Below are 20374 nucleotides of genomic sequence, written 5' to 3'. Positions count from 1 at the left end.
TGGAACAGAGATCATGGAACTGCAAATACAAGTCTTCCCCCCAAAAGAAGCAAGCAAACTCAGCTGAACTTACCATCTTCCTCTGTCTGCACAACCAACTCCTCACTTTCCATTTTGCCCTCTGGGTTAGAGAGAGCTAACCTCAGCCTGATGGTCATGAAGGGTCGAAGACCTCGCAAGGTGTAGTGGGAGGAAGTTTGGATGAGCTCCTCTGCCTCGAACTTTTGCTGGTTGAACACATACTGGTACTGGACAGTGAGGTTGTAGCTGTGGCAGCGAGTCACAGCGTAGCCAAAGGGCTCCCACTGCAGCGTCAGCTGTCGGGAGCGAATATCTACAACTTCCACGTTCTGTGGTCCGTGGACAGGATCTGTGAAGCAAGAAAAGTGAAAAATAACCACCTGACATTTAAAGCAGCCAGTCATCCATTAGCATGCTTCCTTCCATATTGCTAGGGTCTGTATTTCACAGTTCTGAATGTTCTTGCCCTTATGATGTGCAAGTGATGGAGAACTGCACGTCAGATCCACACATGCACTCTGGCTCCTGAGATCCCCCACCACAGAGCCCTGAACAGTGGCCATGCTCCTGATTCACAGAATTTCAGGGGCTGGAAGGGACCTTGAAAGATGATCTAGTCCAACCCCCCTGCCAGAGCAGGGTGACCTACACCAGATTACACAGGAATGCATCCAGCTGAGATTTGAATATCTCCAGAGAGGGAATGCTCACTGAAATCCCACAATGGCGCCAGTTCAGTTGTGTGAAAGCTGTTTTTTCTCCAATCTTACCAACAATAAAGTAGTTGATGGTCTACCTGAAAGTGCCTAAACACCTTGGTGAGTTCAGCCCTAAGTGATAATATCCACAGGAGATGGCTGCCAGAGCAGGAAGGGACTCAAATCTCTCAACTTCCAATTTAGCTCCAGAGCCCTTACACCCTAATCCCATTCTGCTCAGAGATTACAGCATGAGAGTGTAAGAATCGAGACCACAAGCCTGCCTGTTAGATTTCCAACACCCCTTTTATTTTTTACACTCTGGAATGCCTTGGCAATGGGGCCAGGAGCAGGCCACCCTGCTCCTTGAGGAAGTTTTTTGAGTCATCTCAACTTGGTGCCAATGAAACTTTGATCGCAGTCCCTATCAACACCTTGGCCCCACCGAAGTTTCCTCGCCCTTCATTACTCTCCCTCTGAGGTACAGTTTGAATATTCATGGGTAGGAATCATTCTCACCTGCTGTTCCCTAATTTATTTTTAACAGCATAACACAAAAGCCCTGACTGCAGGCTCTGCCCTTTATATAAAATATAAATGCAGACGTGTGGATATAGAGCATGAAGGATGAGCGAGGAAAGTCAGTGTTTGAGGGAAGTCAGATGGCAACAACACTACACGTGTCACACGTTGTTTATCTGACATTTCTCCAGCTTGTAGGGCTCCTTGGCTTTTTTTTTTTCCCTTTGCTCAGTAGATCTCCAAAGCAAGGTAATTAGAATACACATCATTTCCCATACAGTCCCTTGATTTATAGCACGGACTCGGTGCTTCGCCCACTTCTAGTGTTCTCTCCGGATTTCAGCCTCTAAAAGGAACAGAACATTTTCATGGGAACAACAAAAAAAAAGAAGTCACAAGGACTCCTGAATGCTAGTAGAGAATCATAGAATCTTGGAATGGAAAAGACCTCAAAGATCATCAAGTCCAACCTGTCACCCAACACCTCATGACTACTAAACCATGGCACCAAGTGCCACATCCAATCCCCTCTTGAACACCTCCAGGGATGGTGACTCTACCACCACCCTGGGCAGCACATTCCAATAGCTAACGACTCTCTCAGTGAAGAACTTTCTCCTCACCTCGAGTCTAAACTTCTCCTAGCACAGCTTGAGACTGTGTTCCCTTGTTCTGGTGCTGGGTGCGTGGGAGAAGAGACCAACCCCTTCCTGGCTACAACATCCCTTCAGGTAGCTGTAGAGAGCAATAAGGTCTCCTCTGAGCCTCCTCTTCTCCAGGCTAAACAACCCCAGCTCCCTCAGCCTCTCCCTCAGGGCCTCCCTGCAGCCTCATTGCCTTTCTCTGGACACGTTCAAGTGTCTCAATGTCCTTCTTAAATTGAGTGGCCCAGAACTGGACACAGAACTCAAGGTGTGGCCTAACTAGTGCTGAGTACAGGGTCACAATGACTTCCCTGCTCCTGCTGGCCACACTGTTCCTCACACAGGTCAGGATGCCCTTGGCCTTTTTGGCCACATGGGCACACTGCTGGCTCACGTTCAGCTGTCTGTCTTGGAAAGATGATTAACATGGAGAAGAAGTCATCTAGTAGTCTTTGAATGTGAAGCATGCACCAAGCATAGCGACTTCAGTCCATAAGCTGAAAATACACCACTAAGAACCAGCAAGTTCCATAAAAAACCCCAGTGACTAGCAATGGGAAAATAGCTCCTTCTGAAATGAACTCTTCTCAGTCTTTATATAGCTACACACACACTGCCACGTTGGAAATAGGATGGATATTAAAGGAACAAGGATTTAAGGCTAGCAGCTGCTTTAGGATTCCATATAAGTCATGACAAACCCTTAGGATCCAGAAAAAAAACCAACTCTTGAATGAGATTCCTTAGTACTATGTGTAAAGGATAATAACAGAAATAAAGTTTGTATGCATAAATCTACACATAGATACTTTGCATCCCAGCACCCCAGCACGGTGGGCAATGGAAGGGACCTCTGGAGAACATCTAGTCCAACCACCCTGCTAAGCAGGGCCACCCAGGATCACAATGTCCAGGTGGGTTTGGAATCTCTCCAGAGGAGAAGACTTGACAACCTCAATGACTCGAAGTGGTAAACTGAGAAGCTAAAGCAGAGATTACAAACATAGTCCAGACCCCACTGTGCAAGCACAGAACACACCACACCCTCCATAAAACTGTTCTCAGACTGATAATCCAGAGCTGTAACATTTTCAGTGCAGTGCAAACATGTGCTCCCACCTCAAATACTGCGTCCAGTTCTGGTGTCCACATCATAAGAGGGACACAGAGGTGTTGGAGCAAGCCCAGGAGCACCACAAAGATGATCCAAGGGCTGAAACACCTCTGCTATGAGGGTAGCTTGAGGAAGCTGGGGTAGTTCAGCCTACAGAAGACTGGGGGGGATCTTAGAGCTGCCTTCCCACACCTGAAGGGATCCTACAGGAAGGCTGCAGAGGGATTTTTCATGAGGGTGTCTAGAGACAGGACAAGAAGGAATGGTTTAAAGTAGAAGGAGAACAGGGTTAGACTGGATCTGAGGAAGAAGCTTTTCAGTACAAGGGTGGTGAGACTCTGGAATAGGCTGCCCAGGGAGGTTGTGGATGCCTTCTCCCTGGGGTTGATAAAGACAATGTTGGATGAGGCTTTGAGCAGCTGAGTGTAGCTGAGAGGTGTCCCTGCCTATGGTGGGGAGGTTGGAGAAGATGAGGTCCCTTCTAACCTAAGCCATTCTCAGTTCCCAGTGACAGGAGGAGGGGGATACAGGTTTCAGAAACACCCACAGCCTGAGAAGTTTCATAGTGACTTGGCATCTCATGACCTTCTAGATTCCAGAGCAAAGTATAAATAAGTAGGAACTATTTAAACTTCAGTTTCGGAGAGGAAGAAAGCAAACTGAAATGAAATCACCCAAATAGAAGCTGACTCTGGAAGGCTTTACATTCTCCCTGGCTCCCTCCTCTCCATTTTCAGAGAAAGGAGATTGAAACTGAGACTGTGTCATTTTGAAAACGTTTTCCTGCTCCACACTGATTTCCTCTGCAGCATCAACCACTGAAACTCATTTCCAAAGATGAGATTTTGTACTACTGTTTTTAAAGGATAGTGGTCCTTCTGCCTCCCCCATTGAATTCCTTCCCCTTTTTAACTCTGTAAAGACACAATCTCCAAAGGTCTGGGATGCTCACCCCTGGGACTGTACTGCCCAGTATCAATCAGTTTTAATTGATGGCTTCTTTTCCCCACAAAGGAACAAGAAAGCCAAAAATGTTTCTAACTTATCTGCAATGCTCCAGGACTGGTGAATGTCTGAACTGGGCAAAACTTCTTCATTTCTGTACTCTTGGAATTAGAGCTTGCAAATAACCCAAGAAAAACCTGAAAATTACTAATCTTGCACGTGGCTGGTACAAGAAAAGCTGCTGATAGGTCCCTCAGCTTCAGCTGCATAAAAATACCGACCAAAGCAAGGCAGAAACCAAGCACCCCAATTTGAATTACAGATGACCTATGAAAAAAGACATTGGTGTAACATGCACAAACCAAAGTAAAATTGTTTAAGTGTTCTGAGACCTTGGAAAACCCAAAGGAAATTCTGAAGAGGCAGGAGCAATGAAACAGCTCCCACCAATCTGCTAACATCATCCCTGAACCCATGCAGTCTCTGGAATTTCACTGTGCAAATGCTGCATTTCCATTTCACCCTAAGCTATGAATCTACCTCATCTTTGTTTCCTCTTCTTCTTCTTCATCCTTAAATTTCCACAGGATGAGACCTGGAGAAGAGGAGGCTCAGAGGAGACCTTATGGCTGTCAACAACTACCTGAAGGGAGGCTGTAGCCAGGTGGGCATTGGTCTCTTCTCCCAGGCAACCAGCACCAGAACAAGAGGACACAGTCTCAAGCTGGGCCAGGGGAGGTTTAGGCAGGATGTTAGGAAGAAGTTCTTCATAGAAAGAGTTATTGGCCATTGGAATTGCTGCCCAGGGAGGTGGTGGAGTCACCATCACTGGAGGTGTTTAGGAAGAGACTGGATGGGGTGCTTGGTGCCATGGTTGAGTTGATTAGATGGTGTTGGATGATAGGTTGGACTTGATCTCAAAGTTCTTTTCCAACCTGGTTAATCCTATCCTATCCTATCCTATCCTATCCTATCCTATCCTATCCTATCCTATCCTATCCTATCCTATCCTATCCTATCCTATCCTATCGTATCCTATCCTATCCTATCCTATCCTATCCTATCCTATCCCCTACCACAACACAGTGCAAGAGCATTCCAGAAGTTTCCCTTACATACACAATTCAGGTGGCTGTTACGGTCCAGGATAAAGCAACCAACTCTACAGAGAGTGCAGTTCACCCCTTCAAAAAGACCCTGACAGATTAATTGTTCCACAAACACCTTGCACATCAGTGTCCTATGCATGGAGGTTTCAGGATGACAGACAACTCTGTCCATCCCTGAAGCACAGCACGTCTTTCTGTGACAGAGCTCCCTTGCTGAGTGGCACAACTCAGAGCTCCTGCCCATCACGTGTCAATGCCTGAACGTGGTATAAATGCCTTTGCAGACATGATGGATAACAAACACTGATTAAACAGAGCTCACCAGTCTTTCAGCACTGTAAAAGTCTTTTGGCTCTGCCCTGTTCTGCAGAAAGAAGATTTCTCTAGGATTTGGAACCCTGTTTGTTTGTTTATTTTACTTTTTCAAGCAGTTTGGTGTCATGCCTGGTGCACAGAGTGCAGACAAAGCTGAAAGCAGGCAGGTATACAGAGAGAAGACTTGCAAGAGAAAAGAGGGAAAAAAAAAGGATTGAGACTGATACAATAAAATCCCCACAGCACAAACAATCTGTTTGTCGAGACACCTACAATCAACTAAACCCCAAGCCACACACAAAGAAATCGGTGTCATTACAGCTGATGAACTAAAATAGGCTATTTTATGGCACTCTGAGCAGTGAAGGAGGAGATCTGCCACGCAGATGAATCCATTACAAAAGAAAGATGAAATAAGTTAGATAATGGACCATGTGCTTAGACAGGCCAGGGACTGAGCTCTCCCAACAGTTAACACGATCGTCGCTTGCCTTCGCTTCACGGCACATCTTCATCTTTGGATTGGTCTCCTTTTGCTTCAGTCACAAAATTCACTTTGAATTCTGCACTGAAAGAAACTAAAGATTACAAAAAACAAAATAAAGAGAAAAAGAAAAAGAAAAGGGAGAAATATTTGCTGCATTACGAATCCCTTAAACACCTTCTGATCTCATAGTTCAACCTGGTGAAACAAAACACAACGATGAACAATCAACTCAAATGCCTTCAAGCTGAGCCCAGATCCATCTGGTGCTTGAGGAACTCAACAGACCTTTCAGTTTGTCACCAAATGTGCCTGCCACGCTCACAGGTTAACACTTCACCTGCCTAGGGCTGAACAAATGAGCAAAGCTTGTGGAGAGCAGGCCCACAGGCTGCACAGGGTTACCACTGCCTGCCCCGGTTTCCAGCAGAAGAGAGCTGCCAAACCTCCACTTGTAAACAACTCCAAGCTAATCAAGCACCACCTTTTGAAAGAGGTAAATTAACATCTGCTTAAATGCCTTTTTTTCCCCCCCTATTATGTTTTGAAATGGTGAAATTAAAGCTTTCTTCCTTTTCCACCTAAAGCCATTGTTCCCTAACAAACTTAAAAATAATCATCTAACCCAAGAAGAAAGGGTAATTACTGGGTTTAATAAAGACACCTCTCCTGGATGCACAGAGCAGCAGCATTCCATGGCTGGGAACAACAGGTATGGTACCGAGCATTTGGATGATTAAACACAAAAGCACAATCAAATATGCTAATGAAGGCAAGATCACGAAGCAGGGAAACCACTTGGCTTGTGTCAAGCAGGGGTAAAACGTGTGGGGGTTCAGAAATTGATTTTCATGTAAATCCAACGCTTGTTTTAACTATTTCACTAGTGCACACGTGCATTTATTGTCATGACCTCTTCCTCTGTTTGCTTCTGCTGTTACCTTCAAAAGGAGTAAGTGGGAAAGATTAGACTAACACATGAATTAGTTCCTGCCAAAACATACATTATCTCCAGAAAAATAACTAAAGGGATCAAAACAGTAGGTAAGAGAGAGGTTTCCTGCACACAGCGATGGGTCTGTTGAATGACTCCCAGCACCAAAGCCCTCTCTTGCAGGCAGGCTTTCTGCTGCTTCTAACTGTGCCTTCCTTTTATGTTTGTGCAATCTGCTGGAGGAGTTCTCTCTGCTCTTTCAGAATCCTGTCTCTCAAACCCCAAAACTAAAAACAAAAACATAAGCAAATACTTCCAGCTTGACTTGTATACCTAGCAGAGGAGCTATCAGTAGATCAAACATTGGCTGGGGAGGTTTAGACTCGAGGTGAGGAGGAAGTTCTTCACCGAGCGAGTCATTCGGCATTGGAACGGGTTGCCCAGGGAGGTGGTTGAGTCATCGACCCTGGAGGCGTTCAAGGGGAGATTGGACGTGGCACTTGGTGCCATGGTCTAGGCATGGGGTCTGTGTTGATAGGTTGGACTCGATGATCCTCGAGGTCCTTTCCAACCTAAGTGATACTGTGATACTGTGTGACCACCAGTGACAGATCACAACTGCCCCAAACCACCTGAGGTTTGTCCATTTTTCTCAAGATTGAGGAGCAGCAGCAACTGCTGTTCCCATCAGCTGTAGATATAGTCATGCATGGGGAACCTCTCTACAATGGAGACTAGCTGATGCCCTGATGACATCCCCAGAGATTCTCTCTCCACAGCATGCCATAGTAGCAGAAGAAAAACAACCCCAAACCAATCAATTCATAACAATGCCAAGATCAGATAATTACTTACAGCCAAGTAGAATATGTCACAACCATAATCATAGATTGGTTTGGGTTGGAAGGGACCTTTAAAGGTCAGCTAGTCCAACCCTTCTACAGTTGCAGGGACATCTGCAGTTATCACAAGTTATTCAGTCCCAGACAACTTATCCTGGAATAATTCCAGGCATGGGGCATCAACTAACTCTCTGGGCAACCTGGGCCAGCCTCTCACCACTCTCAACACAAAATTTATTCCTTGCATGTCATCTGAATCCCCCTTATCTGGTTTAAAACCATCACCTCCAGGCTGAACAACCACGACTGTCCCTGCAGAGGAGTTGCAGCCCTCAGATCGTTCCTGTGGCCTGCTCTGGATCCACTCCAACAGGTTATTTTCTTTATAGGCTACTATTAATTTTATGGTTAGACAAATGGGGAGCTCTAAGGAGCAGGTGGTTAGAAATTCAGGTAGTGGAAAAGAGGACAGAAGCTGTAACCTGTGTCAACTAGTTTCTTTTCCTAGTTGTTCCCTTAACTAGACCAATACACTTTCAAGTTATACTGTGATACTGTGAAATTCCTGCAGCCAAGTAGTGGTAGCAATGTATTCCTGAAACACATTTTGAGAAGGGCTCTAGGTACAATTTATGACCAGCTGTTTAATTCTAATTTCATGCTCATGTCCTCCTTCCAGCAGGGTGTTGCAGTCAGCAATGCGATGCCATCAATGCCATGGCTGGTTAGCTCTGATGTTAATGTACATATCTGAATAAATGTTCATTTCCAAGCGCTATAGACACTCCTTGGGATAGCAGAGGGCAGATAAAAGCCTGCTCTGAACAAAATCAATGTACCACATTCGGCCCAATAATTGCCCTTTTCCTAGGCTATGGCTGCGCTTTCAGCTCAGACAAAAAGAAAGCAGAATAACTTCATGCCAGAGGAAAGCGCAAGGGGAGCAGAATGTGAGGGGCAGGTCCAGCACATCTTTAAGACCACTGATATCTGATCAGTGTGACACTAACAACATTACCTATACTGAAATTCTCAAGGGTTTTTGTAAAAGAAAATACAGCTGAATCAGTTCTTCAGAGCCTATCAAGCCTATAAAGAGTGTAGCTGCTAACACAGCCCTGACTGCGGAGTGACCTGACCACACAGGCCACAGTGTCAGGATTACAGCAGCCTGCTTAATACTCCCAACACACGTTAAAAGCCTTACTGAAATCCAAGCTCTCTTTTAACCTCCTTCTTCTTTAAATACAGCTGGGTTAATTCCCTGCCCTGAAAATGACTCAATGCAAAACAATTCCAACTTGTCCCTAACACCTGATCTGCCTGCTGCCACACGGCCCCACTGCACAGCCACAGGTTTCTATGATCAGATGTGCTCAGAGTTTGTTCACTCTTCCCTGGTCCCCATCTGTGCAGGAGACAAGAATCTGCAACAGCCAAGGCACTGTTCTTGCAGGAAGGCTGTAAGGAGTTGGTGAAGTCCATGCTAGGCCCAAGGGAGAGCTCATTTGATCCAGGAAAACACACCAACAGGAACTTTAGATTGCTTGCTTCATAAATCTGAGGAACTTTTGAGTTGGTTGTTTGGATTTAAAAATAAAAACAAAAGTAAAGCCCTTCAAACCAGCCCCAAGAAGTAGGATTGTCCACCAAAGAATACCAAACTATAGCCATTCTCCTTTCTGCTCCACACTATCTTCCAAGACAAAGCTGTAACTTGACATGATTCCCTAATCCCTATTTGCTGTGTAGGCCTGGAGACAGGCTTTAAACCACTTTCCAGCTCATTTCCACAGTGAAACAAGTGATCAGAAGCCAGTTTTACAAGAGTATTAGCACAAGGGAATTATTAATAGTCACAAAAGTCACTTAGAAGGAAGATCATAGCATGAACTTGTGCATACACCCACACCACCCACGAAGACATGCTCCTGCCACACAGCCAGCTCTGCTCAAGGAGCATCTACAGCTCCCACAGAGAACAAAACCAGAGTCTGCCACAAGAAAACTTTCTGCAGTCTTCAGAAAGGAAAACCATGACATAATGAAGACTGATAACCAAGCCAAGCCAAGTGGTGTTCAGGCTTTCAGCTTCCCTACACCAATACATTTATCATGGAACTGAAAAAACCTGAGTTCTTGGTTTTAATGAGCACAGGAAGGTCAACCTTAATGGACCTAAAGGCATAGACATCGCTCTGGACTGTTTGTGTGATAGGAAATGGTCATGTCCTCATTACAGGCACAGAGAGATGCAGAGGCAGATTTACAGCTCTGCTCACTTGCTTCATCTCTCATAGGTAAGAAAACAGGTTCCCCACTAGTTAGGAAATTAGATTCACAATGGCTGAAGAGCTGTGTGTTGCTACACCCAACAATTCCGACACCCAACCACAACAGCCCATGGAAGATCCTGGGCTGTCTATCTGCCGGCACATGGATCACAGCCGACGTGAAGCTGGGCTGCCAAGAGCCACATCTGGTGCTGGGGGTGCACTGCCCTCATTTCTTTGAGTTCTGAAACATCCACAGTAAAACGAGGTTTACAGCAGTACTTCAAATTACAATGCTAATGAGCAAGTCAGTTAGTCATGCCCTAAAAGTCAGGGGGAAAAAGCTCATTTGTGCAATCAAGATCTTTATCCTTTAGAATGTTTATTTCTGGGTGAGCTGAGTCTCTTGCACTGGCCATTTCTTACTGCATATGAAAAAAAAACCCAAACAAAAAACCAAACTAGAAGAACTGAAGTGGAAAAAAAAAAAGAAAGAGAAAGAAAAAGCAGTGTGTTTTGTTTTCAGCAACTGTGGCTTGATTCTTCGCTGCCATGGCTGCAGCAACAAGGCTAGAAGGAAGTAGATGGGCATTCATGTGTGAAAAAAAGCCTATGTTTTTAACAGAATTAGGCAGCTGAGCTCATTTCCACCCCATTAGGATCAGTCTGAGACAGTGCTGCCAATGAAAGCGCAAGAGATTAGTTCTCCCCCCGCTAGCTTAAGCAATGCTCTGGGCGCCAAGTACAGATCACAGCACTTTTCAGGGATATTGCAAAGCTCGTGCAGGGAACTGATCCAGATCCTGCCTTTCAATCCCTCAGCAAAGCCCATTTCTACACAAACGCACCACTGTGCCCTGAAAGAGTTTATTTTGCACTGCAAAGAGGAGAAAGGAGGTAGATGCTTATTGGAAATCCATTTGCTGCGAGTGTGTTAAGGAAAGCAAAGAGTTTCTAAGAAAAGGACAGTGAATATGTCACTGAACCGTTCCAGTAACTCCTGACACAGCCTGGCCACCACAGGTCTGCAGAGTGGCCCCAGCGGTTACGGTGAGACACAGCTTTTGTTCATGTAATATACCACTGAATTTATATGAAGAAAATACTGCCTTCCTAACCCCATCTTTCTCTGATATGCCTACCTAGAACAAGTGCTGAAAGAGTCCGTGAGATGGTTTGTTGTTCATCTCCAACTGTTAATGGTTCCCTTCCCTTCAGAGGGCAAGAAGCCTTGCAGCCCGCAAAGCCAATCAGATCCTGGGCTGCATCAGGAGAAGTGTGGCCAGCAGGGCAAGGGAGGTGATCCTCCCCCTCTACTCAGCCCTGGGGAGACCCCACCTGGAGTACTGTGTCCAGTTCTGGAGCCCCTATTACAAGAGGGATCTGGAGGTGCTGGAAGGTGTCCAGAGAAGGGCCACAAGGATGATCAGAGGGCTGGAGCTCCTCTCCTATGAGGACAGACTGAAGGAGTTGGGGCTGTTCAGTCTGCAGAAGAGAAGGCTCCGAGGTGACCTAATTGTGGCCTTCCTGTATCTGAAGGGGGCGCAGGAAGGCTGGGGAAGGACTTCTCAGGATCTCAGGTAGTGATAGGACTAGGGGGAATGGAATGAAGCTGGAGGTGGGGAGATTCAGGCTGGATGTGAGGAGGAGGTTCTTCACCATGAGAGTGGTGAAACCCTGGCATGGGTTGTCCAGGGAGGTGGTTGAGGCCCCAGCCCTGGAGGTGTTTAAGACCAGGCTGGATGAGGCTCTGGCCAGGTTGATCTAGTGTGGGGTGTCCCTGGCCATGGCAGGGTTGTTGGAACTAGATGATCCTTGTGGTCCCTTCCAAGCCTGAATGATACTATGATACTAAGGAAGGAGGTCAGAGGAAAAACAGTTACTGTTTTGCTGTTGAAATAACAATATTCCTGCCATAGGTGTGTTAGCTTTTGCTCCCAAGGTGGTTATTATTTATCTCAAGCAGAAGATTAGGAACATCAGGGGCCTCCAACTGGCATCCACTCAGCTCTACTCTAGGTTTAAATACTCCACCACCTTCTCTTCCCTCTTAACGTTCAGGAAACCTCCTATGAAACATCCTATTTAACTATGGAAAATGGATGCAGATGCCCACACACCCCATCAGTTCAGTCACCTAAATAATGCCCTGACCAGCAGATATCAGTAGACTGCAGCCCTTTTGTGTCTTCAGCTGTGACAGTGGGTAACAAAAAAAATCATAAGATAGGTAATGAGACCCTGGCCCAGGCTGCCCAGAGAGGTGGGAGATGTCCCATTGCTGGAACCATTCCAGGTCAGGCTGTTTAGTGCTCTGAGCACCCTGTTCTGGTTGCAGATGTCTCTGCTGACTGTAGCTGACCTTAAAAAGGTCCCTTCTAACCCAAACCAGTCTGTGTTTCTGAGACTTAATTTTGGTTATGGTTGAAGACATTTTCTACCAGTGACCTATTTTCTATGCTTCCACTCTTCCTTGCTCTGTACCCTCTCACCATGACTCTTTCTCCTCCCCACCTCAGGTCCAGGCTTTTCTCCATTCCAATGCTTATTCCATACCCAATATCATCAGCTCTTCCAGTCTGCAGCTCCTCATTAGGGTTGGTTCCTGTCTTTGCCAGCCACTGAGTCTCAGCCACAGGTCTTGCTTGTATGTTTCTCCTTCACCCTTAAAATGCAGCTCTTCATGCCCTGCTGCCCTTACACAATCATCTTTCCCATCTTCCTCTCCCAAATCCTCTCTAAACTCACTTTCCCATTTCCCTTCTGCTAACACATCTCATCATCTCTCTGCACAAGTTCAGCAGATTTCTCCTCTAGACTGACTGAGCACTGCAGGGAAACCATTTTCACTAGAGGATTAAGGATCCTTTCACTTCTAATATCAAATTTAACCTTGGACAGGACAAGAGCAACTTAGAGCAACTGAAGCCTTTTGAAAATTCAGTGATTAATCTGTGAACTTTCTACTGCCTACACAGGGACTACAAGTTTTCCATCTCATCCAGTTCAAACAGACTGTGGTGGCTTTTCATGTTGACAGAAGGAAAACCAAACCAAAACAGAACCCCCCCAAACAGCCCCTCTCTGCCCCCTCTCCCCCCAAAAAACACCTCACCACACTCTAGAGGGAAAGGTTAGTCTTAGAGATCTATTAATTGCCTCCCCCAAAAGATACACAGGCTGAAGCTGAAAGAAAAAAAGGCTAAGCTTGGGCAAAATCTTAGTTCCCTTTATCTCCTGCCTGGAAATGAAGATTTCTGAAGCATTCATCATGCTGGGGTTTGCATTAAGATTTGAAGACTTTCAGCCAGCAGGACAAATTCTGGCAGGCCCTGAAGAGATTGTCCTTCCATAGGACCACAGAAAGTTTCAGGCAACAGATAGCACCACCTGCTCCCCCTCCAGCCCTTCTTGTTACTTCCCCTTTGCATCACAGTCTGGGTGTGGAAAGAGGCTTAAACTATATTCTGAGACAACCTTGCCTGTGTAGTTAAACCTATATACAAGCAACCAATGTTCAACTTGTCTTCACATTTAAACTTTAAGGATCTGGAACAGAGGCTCATAGAATGGTCTGGGTTAGAAAGGACCTCCAAAAGTCATCCAGTTCAACCCCCTCTGCAGTCAGCAGGGACATCACCAACCAGATCAGGCTGCCCAGAGCCCTGTTGAGCCTCACCTTGAATATCTCCAGGGATGGGGCTCCAACCACCTCCCTGGGCAACCTGTTGCAGTGCTCCACTACCCTCATGGTACAGAACTATATCCAATCTAAATCTGCTCTTCTTTAGTTCAAAGCCATTGCCACTCACCCTGTCACTGCCGGCCTTTGTAAACAGTCTCTCTCTATTCTTCTTGTAGCCCCCTTGAGGCACTGGAAGGTCTCCCTGGAGCCTTCTCTTCTCCACAGATTTCCTTTCTCTATTCCCTCACCCTGGTGAGGGACTTTTTAGGGTGTCAGGTAATGATAGGACTAGAGGGTATGGAGAAAAACTAGAAATGTGTAGATTAAGATTAGATGTTAGGAAGAAGTTCTTCCCCATCAGGGTGGTGAGGCACTGGCACAGGTTGCCCAGGGAGGTGGTGGAAGCCTCATGTCTGGAAGTTTTTAAGACCAGGCTGGATGTGGCTCTGAGCAACCTGCTCTAGTGTGAGGTGCCCCTGGCCACGGCAGGGGGTTAGAACAGGATGATCCTTGAGGTCCCTTCCAAACCTAACAATTCTACGATCCTATGTGCCCACCATGGCACCTCACACAAGAAGGGGAACTACAGAAAATAGTTATTCAAGAATCCATATGTAATTGTCATTAAATAATAATAGATTAAAAAAAAAAAAAAACAATCTAAGATCCAAAATCACTGGAGAATGATGCAGAGAAAATGAATAGAGAGGACTCCAAATCCCTCTGCACGTCACAGCCAAGATATGGAAGCACCCAGCAGAATCAGCTTGCCCTAACCACTGTTAGATTCCCGTGACACCTAATGGAAGCACTGCTCCTCTGCTTCTGGAAGCACTGCTCCTCTGCTTCTGGAGGCACTGCTCCTCTGCTTCTGGAGGCACTGCTCCTCTGCTTCTGGAGGCACTGCTCCTCTGCTTCTGGAGGCACTGCTCCTCTGCTTCTGGAGGCACTGCTCCTCTGCTTCTGGAGGCACTGCTCCTTTGCTTCTGGAAGCACTGCTCCTCTGCTTCTGGAGGCACTGCTCCTCTGCTTCTGGGGGCACTGCTCCTCTGCTTCTGGGGGCACTGCTCCTCTGCTTCTGGAAACACTGCTCCTTTGCTTCTGGAAGCACTGCTCCTCTGCTTCTGGAAGCACTGCTCCTCTGCTTCTGGAGGCACTGCTCCTCTGCTTCTGGAGGCACTGCTCCTCTGCTTCTGGAAGCACTGCTCCTCTGCTTCTGGAGGCACTGCTCCTCTGCTTCTGGAGGCACTGCTCCTCTGCTTCTGGAGGCACTGCTCCTCTGCTTCTGGAGGCACTGCTCCTTTGCTTCTGGAAGCACTGCTCCTCTGCTTCTGGAGGCACTGCTCCTCTGCTTCTGGGGGCACTGCTCCTCTGCTTCTGGGGGCACTGCTCCTCTGCTTCTGGAAACACTGCTCCTTTGCTTCTGGAAGCACTGCTCCTCTGCTTCTGGAAGCACTGCTCCTCTGCTTCTGGAGGCACTGCTCCTCTGCTTCTGGAGGCACTGCTCCTCTGCTTCTGGAAGCACTGCTCCTCTGCTTCTGGGGGCACTGCTCCTCTGCTTCTGGAAGCACTGCTCCTCTGCTTCTGGAGGCACTGCTCCTCTGCTTCTGGAAGCACTGCTCCTCTGCTTCTGGAGGCACTGCTCCTTTGCTTCTGGAGGCACTGCTCCTCTGCTTCTGGAGGCACTGCTCCTCTGCTTCTGGAGGCACTGCTCCTCTGCTTCTGGAGGCACTGCTCCTCTGCTTCTGGAAGCACTGCTCCTCTGCTTCTGGGGGCACTGCTCCTCTGCTTCTGGAGGCACTGCTCCTCTGCTTCTGGAAGCACTGCTCCTCTGCTTCTGGAGGCACTGCTCCTCTGCTTCTGGAAGCACTGCTCCTCTGCTTCTGGAGGCACTGCTCCTCTGCTTCTGGAGGCACTGCTCCTCTGCTTCTGGAAGCACTGCTCCTCTGCTTCTGGAGGCACTGCTCCTCTACTTCTGGAAGCACTGCTCCTCTGCTTCTGGAGGCACTGCTCCTCTGCTTCTGGAAGCACTGCTCCTCTGCTTCTGGGGGCACTGCTCCTCTGCTTCTGGGGGCACTGCTCCTCTGCTTCTGGAGGCACTGCTCCTCTGCTTCTGGAGGCACTGCTCCTCTGCTGCCATTAAACTTCCCAGAAGAATATGAAAATAAAAAGACAATACCTGGCTCTCAGCACTCAGTTAAGATGCAGGGTGTCAATCAAAGGAGGTAAGAAGCTGTTCTTGGTTTGTGATACTTAGGCAGTGTAATCTGCTTTACTCACTGTTGATGCTCCCCAATCTAAACATCTCTGTGTGTGTTAAGGAGCACAAGAACACCTAATGGAAACCTAACAGCTCAGGGAAGCGTTAGGTACCAGTCCCCTCATCAAAATAAACTCTCCTATGAGAGCAGTTTATTGATTTGTATATTTGACTCTCCTTGGGATTATTGTTCAATTACTTTTATCCTCTGAGATGAAAGCAGCTGAATGCAACATCAAAAGCAGACAAGAAGTCGCATGTTTCCATTTTCCTTCCAAATCTGCATAATATCCATTACAGATCTGATTTTCAAGGGAGCCCTCTGAGAGCAGGAGTGGAGGGTAACTCCATGAGACATCTCATCTACATTTGCTCTAATTACCCTGGCTGAGGCTAGCATATTTCCTGTAAAGCACATGTGTCCTCGAGTAAGTGGCAGTCTGCAGAAGCTACCTGACCACATCTCCTTTTACCAGGTGAGCTGCTTGCTAATTGTTTCTCTGATCAGTAATTTATCACCACTTACAAACACAACACAATTTCCACTACTAACTTGTAGCACCACTGAAAAGCTTTAAAGCATGGTGCTGGTCAAGAGACCATGAAATGTCATTTTGCTGCTCTGCATTTATTCTTCACTAAGCAGCTTTTCATGCTCTGCTTGCAAGAATAAAGTTAGATATTCTTAATTGCTCACCCTCTGTTCTCACTGTGGGACACGGACTCACAGCATTTTTGTCTTGCTGTGCACATCACAGCCATGCAGCACCTGGAATCAGGATCATGCTGTCCTGTTTGTGGGGGTGTGTGTAACGAGGAGCTGATGAGTGCTCTGTTTCAGCTGCACGAGGTGAGCTTTGCTGTGCAGCCATCAGAACTGCTCTGCCTGCAGTTCCTCAGATGTGAAAATCCACACACTCCAAACTTCAAACTCCATTAGGGGGATTTTGATAATGAATAGTCTACTAGGAGAACTGTCCTTGTGTTTTGTGTCACAGGGGCACTGCACCCATACTTCAGCTTGCAAGTGGTACACTCATTGATCACAACTCCCCATGATGAACCCCAGACTGCTGACCTCACTGGCAGCCCCATAGCCACCAACAGCATGACTGTGAGTTTTGTTGCAGGTAGATATGCAGCAACGTGGTCAAGTCACACAGATACTTCCACATTGCAATCTGCATTTTTGACAACCCCCCATTTCCTCAGCTCTGAAAAGGATTATCCATTTTACAACACAAATAGTTCAGTAAGACAATTCACCCACAGCAGGCTGCTCAGGATTGAAATGCCCAGGCAGCTTTGGAATCTCTCCAGCAAAGGAGACTCCACAACCTCTCTGGAAGGCTGCTCCAGGGCTCCAGCATCCTCAAAGTAAAGAAGCTTTCTTTATGTTGTGTTTAAGTGGAACTATCTGTGTTTGAGTTTGCACCTACTGGCCCTTGTCCTGTCAGTGGGCACCAGTGAAAAGAGTCTGGCCCTGTCCTCTAGCCCTCTACTTTAACTATTGATTAGCATTGATCAGACTCCCTCTGGAGTTGCTCTTCTTCAAGCTGAACAGCCCCAGGGCTCTCAGCCTTTCCTCCTCACAGAGCTGCTCCAGGCCCCTCAGCATCACTGTAGCCTCTGCTGGACTCTCTCCAGGTGTTCTCTCTCTCTTGAACTGGGGGGCCCAGAAGTGGACAGAATATTCCAGGTGTGTCCTTGCCAGGGCAAAGCAGATGTGGATGAGGACTTCTCATGACCTCCTAGTCACACCCAGGACACCACTGGCCTGCTTGGCCATGAGGGCACATTGCTGGCTCGTGGTGAACCTGTTGTCCACCAGCATCCCCACTCTCTCCCCACTCCAAGATCTTGCAAAGATGGAACACTGTAGTTCCACACCACTGCAGTTGGATTTTACAATAGAATAGAATAGAATAGAACAGAACAGAACAGAACAGAGCAGGTTGGAAAAGACCTTTGAGATCACCCAGTCCAACCTATCACCCAACACCATCTAATCAACTAAACCATGGCACTAGTGCCTCATCCAGTCTCTTCCTAAACCCCTCCAGTGATGGTGACTCCACCACCTCCCTGGGCAGCACATTCCAATGGCCAATCACTCTTTCTGTGAGGAATTTCTTCCTAACATCCATCCTAAAGCTCCCCTGGTGCAGCCATTTTCACTGGCTTTGAGCTAATCATAGAATTAGTAAGCTAGGAAAAGACCTCAAAGATCATCAAGTCCAACCTATCACCCAACACCTCAGGCTCGGAGAAGGGAGAAGGGAGAAGGAAGGGAGAATGAGAAGGAAGGGAGAAGGGAGAAGGAAGGGAGAAGGAAGGGAGAAGGAAGGGAGAAGGGAGAAGGGAGAAGGGAGAAGGGAGAAGGGAGAAGGGAGAAGGGAGAAGGGAGAAGGGAGAAGGGAGAAGGGAGAAGGGAGAAGGGAGAAGGGAGAAGGGAGAAGGGAGAAGGGAGAAGGGAGAAGGGAGAAGGGAGAAGGGAGAAGGGAGAAGGGAGAAGGGAGAAGGGAGAAGGGAGAAGGGAGAAGGGAGAAGGGAGAAGGGAGAAGGGAGAAGGGAGAAGGGAGAAGGGAGAAGGGAGAAGGGAGAAGGGAGAAGGGAGAAGGGAGAAGGGAGAAGGGAGAAGGGAGAAGGGAGAAGGGAGAAGGGAGAAGGGAGAAGGGAGAAGGGAGAAGGGAGAAGGGAGAAAAGAGAGAAGAGAGAAGGGGATGGGAGGGGATGGGATAAACCAGGTTGGAGATTCATCTGCTCTGCCACTGTCTCTGTCTTTTGCAAGAGACTTCTGTAAAAACCAGGTCCTAGTAAAGCTGTTTCAGACAAGGGCAGCCTGTAAAGCACATTGCTTTTCTTTTAGTAATGCAATTACCAGGGGAAAGCAGTCATGAATATTACTGAACTTTAAAACATTGTTTCTAAAGGCAATAGATTTTTACCCAAGGAGATATTAGTGCTCCACCTCGACACACACGCACACACACACAAATCACTTTAAAACTTACAGCAACGCATTTAAAGGCCATTAGCATGCATTTTCAAATGTCATGCCTCAGATGTGACAGCCAAACTCCTGAATCAATCAGCCAAAAGGAATTATTTTTACTCAGAAATGGTGTGCAGAGAAAGAGGAGAAAACAGTAAAGTGCAGAATAACTTTAGGCAGTAACTTAAGGGGATAAATAGGCTTACTGGTGACTAAGGAGCACCACACTATGTGTTTCTGCTTCACAGGATGGGGAGCTGCAGAATGTTTGGGGTTGGTTTTTGTGTGTGTAGTAGAAGGAGGATTGGGATTTTAAAGCGTGTCGTGCCCTACACGTAGGATCTGGGATGTTTTCAGGCATGCACATGCAGCACCAGGAGCCTGAACACTAGCTCTCTAGCTGGGTATGAGGGTCCAATATGCAGCACGTGCCAGCTGCAGTCTGTCCACAGGCACAGACTGCATTGGCACTTCTGATGTTGTGCTCTTTTCTCAGCTAAGTTTCCAAACATATCACAGAATCACAGAGACATTCAGGTTGGAAAAGACCCTCAGGATCACCAAGTCTAACCCATAACCCTGCTCTGCAAGGTTCACCCCTAAACCACATCCCCAAATGACCTTTACACACATTCAGGGTTGGTGACTCCACCACCTCCCTGGGCAGCACATTCCAGTGCAGGACTCCATATGAAAAACAGGCAAACCCTGGCCAACACCCCAGTATCCCAACAAAGCACATTGAACATATTCACCAGATCACTTGCATTCACCTGGCTAGTTTGCAAGTCCTGATGTACAACACTTATGCCTTTCAGGTGCAAAAGTAAACAAACTCTGATAATTTACCATGAATCATACTCCCCATCATCTGCATCTCCAGTATGGCCTTTGTGTTGATGTTTTGTTCCTCTTTCAGCAACTCAGTGAGGAAAGTTTGGGGTATTTTTTCTGTAGCCAGAGAATAGTGGTGTTACCTTCTATGTAAAAGACAGACAGTATAAAGGATCCATCAGGATCAAGAGGCAAACTTCTTTGCTTTTCCCAGTACTCTCACATTTTGAAGCTGATCTGATAGGCAATTAACCCAGATCAGCCACTGTGGGCGAAGGATCTTGTCTAAAAACAAAGATGATGAAATAATCTAGTGATCTGATCTTGGGAGAAGATGGCTGATGGGTGGATGAAGAGATATTTACCTTTATTTTCATATTTGCATTGAAAAAATTAAGAGCCAATAAAGTATAAAAATGGAGAGCTGTGTTTCCAAATGCCAGCAGAAAAAGCCTTCTGATTTAAGTGCAGCTAAAACTAAACAAATACCAATTTAGGTTTTGAAGTAGACCTCATTAATGGTATGCAAAAAAAAGATTTCCCATAATAATGGGTAGCAATGCAAGGCAATGAGGCTTGATAATGTCAAAGACTATTTCCAATTACCTGAGTTGCACCAAAAAAAATGTTAAAAACCCCCTGAGAAAGGAGGTTGAAGTAAGTTACAATTCAGAGCAGACTCTCCAGGCCCAGCTCAAA

At 46.7% G+C, this 20374-nt stretch overlaps 1 protein-coding gene across 7 annotated transcripts in view; it reads right to left on the bottom strand.

The window, feature by feature from the left end:
- Window positions 1-20374, bottom strand: part of PTPRT (protein tyrosine phosphatase receptor type T) — a 460558-nt gene that overhangs the window by 167385 nt on the left and 272799 nt on the right. For all 7 annotated transcript variants that reach the window (XM_068150103.1, XM_068150108.1, XM_068150109.1 and 4 more), the window contains exon 8: window positions 74-370. In XM_068150103.1, the coding sequence (XP_068006204.1) occupies window positions 74-370 (297 nt within the window). The remainder of the gene's footprint in view (window positions 1-73; window positions 371-20374) is intronic.

This window comes from Melanerpes formicivorus, unplaced genomic scaffold (assembly GCF_026170545.1).
Source record: "Melanerpes formicivorus ecotype bairdi unplaced genomic scaffold, bMelFor1.0.p_v2 SCAF_19, whole genome shotgun sequence".
Taxonomy (NCBI): Eukaryota; Metazoa; Chordata; class Aves; order Piciformes; family Picidae; genus Melanerpes; species Melanerpes formicivorus.
Note: the sequence above shows the minus strand (reverse complement) of the source record. Positions and strands in the feature narration are given on the sequence as shown.